The sequence below is a fragment of the Vigna unguiculata genome, chromosome 10 (genome assembly GCF_004118075.2).
Source record: "Vigna unguiculata cultivar IT97K-499-35 chromosome 10, ASM411807v1, whole genome shotgun sequence".
Lineage (NCBI taxonomy): Eukaryota > Viridiplantae > Streptophyta > Magnoliopsida > Fabales > Fabaceae > Vigna > Vigna unguiculata.
In genome coordinates, this window is record NC_040288.1 from 30,287,597 (window position 1) to 30,289,962 (window position 2,366).

General features: G+C 34.2%; 1 protein-coding gene across 1 annotated transcript; it reads right to left on the reverse strand.

Annotated features, from left to right (window-relative positions):
- Window positions 1-268: 268 nt before the first annotated feature.
- Window positions 269-2,125, reverse strand: LOC114167452 (cytochrome P450 71A1-like). Its single transcript, XM_028052546.1, has 2 exons — window positions 1,168-2,125; window positions 269-953 (listed from the first exon to the last, which is right to left on the reverse strand). Exons 1-2 carry the CDS (start codon window positions 2,065-2,067, stop codon window positions 345-347), a joined length of 1,509 nt encoding a protein of 502 aa, XP_027908347.1. The 5' UTR covers window positions 2,068-2,125; the 3' UTR covers window positions 269-344.
- Between the last annotated feature and the right edge of the window lie 241 nt (window positions 2,126-2,366).

Consider the following 2,366-nt stretch of genomic DNA (forward strand, 5'->3'; position numbering starts at 1 on the left):
TTCCTTGGAATAACCGGAATGTAAAGTGAAAATGTATAACTTAAGGTCATAGTCTATAAAATTATAGTATATACAGTTTTATTTCAACCATAACATATTTTTTAATAGACTTTTTAAAGTATCATCGCGTCATCTTAGATTACATTTTTCGTGTAACTATAATCTATTTACGTGGCCAAATCATATATTAAATTTGGACTGATATAGAAACTAAAACGATTAAAAAGACAGTAATTACTAATTAAGCCATAAATTAAAAATTGCAAAGCATAAATTTTGATATAGTACACTGAATTACCTTTTTATTTACTAATCATTACTTTTTTTTTACTATCACTAAGGCATTAATTACGACACTTCGCTAAAACACGAAAAGGATTCTTCTTGTCATGTGTAAGTCCTGGCAACACTGTAGAACCTGTGTCGTTTGTTTCGGTTCCTTCTACCAATTCCCAGTCAAAAGAATAAAGAAGGTTACTAAGAATAACATCCAATGAAGCCAAACCCATATGCAAACCTGGGCACATTCTACGACCAGCACCGAATGGTATCAAACAAAAATCTTGTCCTCGAAGATCTACTGTGCTGTTTAAAAACCTCTCTGGTATAAACTCTTCTGCATCTTCCCAAGCCTCAGGATCTCTATGAATAGCCCAACCATTCACATATATTATTGTCTTCGCTGGAATTTCATAATCATCTATAATAACTTTTTTCCTTGTTTCTCTAGGAATAAGTAATGGTCCTGGTGGGTGCAATCTTAGAGTCTCTTTTATCACTGCTTTTAAATAGGGAAACTTTTGAACATCATCTTCATCTAAAAAGGCTTTCTCACCACTTAAACTTCTTACTTCTTCTTGAACTTTCTTCATGATTCTGGAATTTTTTACTAGCTCAGTCATTGCCCCAACTGCTGTGGCTGTAGTGGTACTTGTTGAGCCTATAATCATGTTCTGTGAAAGCAAATCAGAAGTTAATAATTGAATGAAAATAAAATTCTCACAGATTTGCACTATAGTCATTTTCATTCAATTTCAAGCATTGATCAATTTGAGTGAATTTCAGCGATCTTATGAATGAAAAATCAAACAAGAGTGATGGATATTTTCTGCAGGAACTTAAATAGACTAAGCAAATAGAAGGAACTAAAGGAATGGAAATTCAAACCATGATCACAGCTTTGATGTTATCATTAGTGAGATCTATGGAAAACGAATGGTGCTGCTTCTGTTGAAGCAAGACATCAACGATGTCCTCTTCCTCTGAAGTCTTTTTATGAGAATCTGCAATGTGTTCATCAATGACTTCTTGGTAGAAGTTATCCATTTCTTTGAAAGTCCGTTCAAGACGTGCATGAATTCCCCTGAGTGTATCAACCCAACCCATGAAAGGAATATAATCTGAAACAAAGAAGGAACTCATCATGGTTTCACACTCACTCAGCAACCTATAGAACTTGTTCCTTTCCGTTCCTTCCTCTTCATACCTTCTCCCCAAAGCAATTCTGCAGATAATAGTGCTGGTAAGAGACACTATCACTTCACTCAGATTGGTAACTTCTGAATTTGAGGCATGCATGGATATTTTCTTTATCATCTGCTTCACCTCAAAATGTCTTAACGAGGAAAAACATGAGACTCGTTTGGAGCTAAGGACATGGACAACACAAAGTTTTCTGATTTCTCTCCAATACTCAGTATATGGGCAAAATGCTAAGTCTAACCCATTATAAGAGAGTTTCTGTTGGCGAAGTAATCTTGGTCGTCCACAACATTCTCGGTCATGGTCTTTCATTACCACTGTGGCTAGTTTTGGTGAGGAAACAACTATTGCTTGCTTTAAACCTAATTTAAGGGTAAATAAAGGACCATATTTCTTTGAAAGTTCCCTTAGCTGCATATGAAGAGAAGAACTATCTAGTTGAAGAATATTTCCCACAATGGGAAGACCTTTAGGACCAGGTGGAAGTGGTGGATTTTTCAAAGTTTTGAAGAAGAAGAAGAGCAAAAACACTGGAAAAGTAAGGCAAAGAAGAAGAAGAAGTGATGAGAACATTGTCACATGCATATGAACAGAGAGAGAATTCTTGGGACTTACTTTTGGCTGATATAGAACTCCGCTAGATTTTCACCTTCCTCTTGTGCTATTTATAGGAGAGGAATGTTAAGCTTATGAATTTTGAAAACACGATTACTGTATAGTTGTTATTTTATTTTTTAAAGGTTTGAGTACAATTTTTTTTTTGATAAGTTGTCGATTTTTTTTTTTTGTCTTTTATACTGTATTTTGATTTTTTGTTCTGAATATTTTTATTTTATTTTTATCATAAATGTACTGTGGAAGACACTTTATATTTTTGTTCAGTA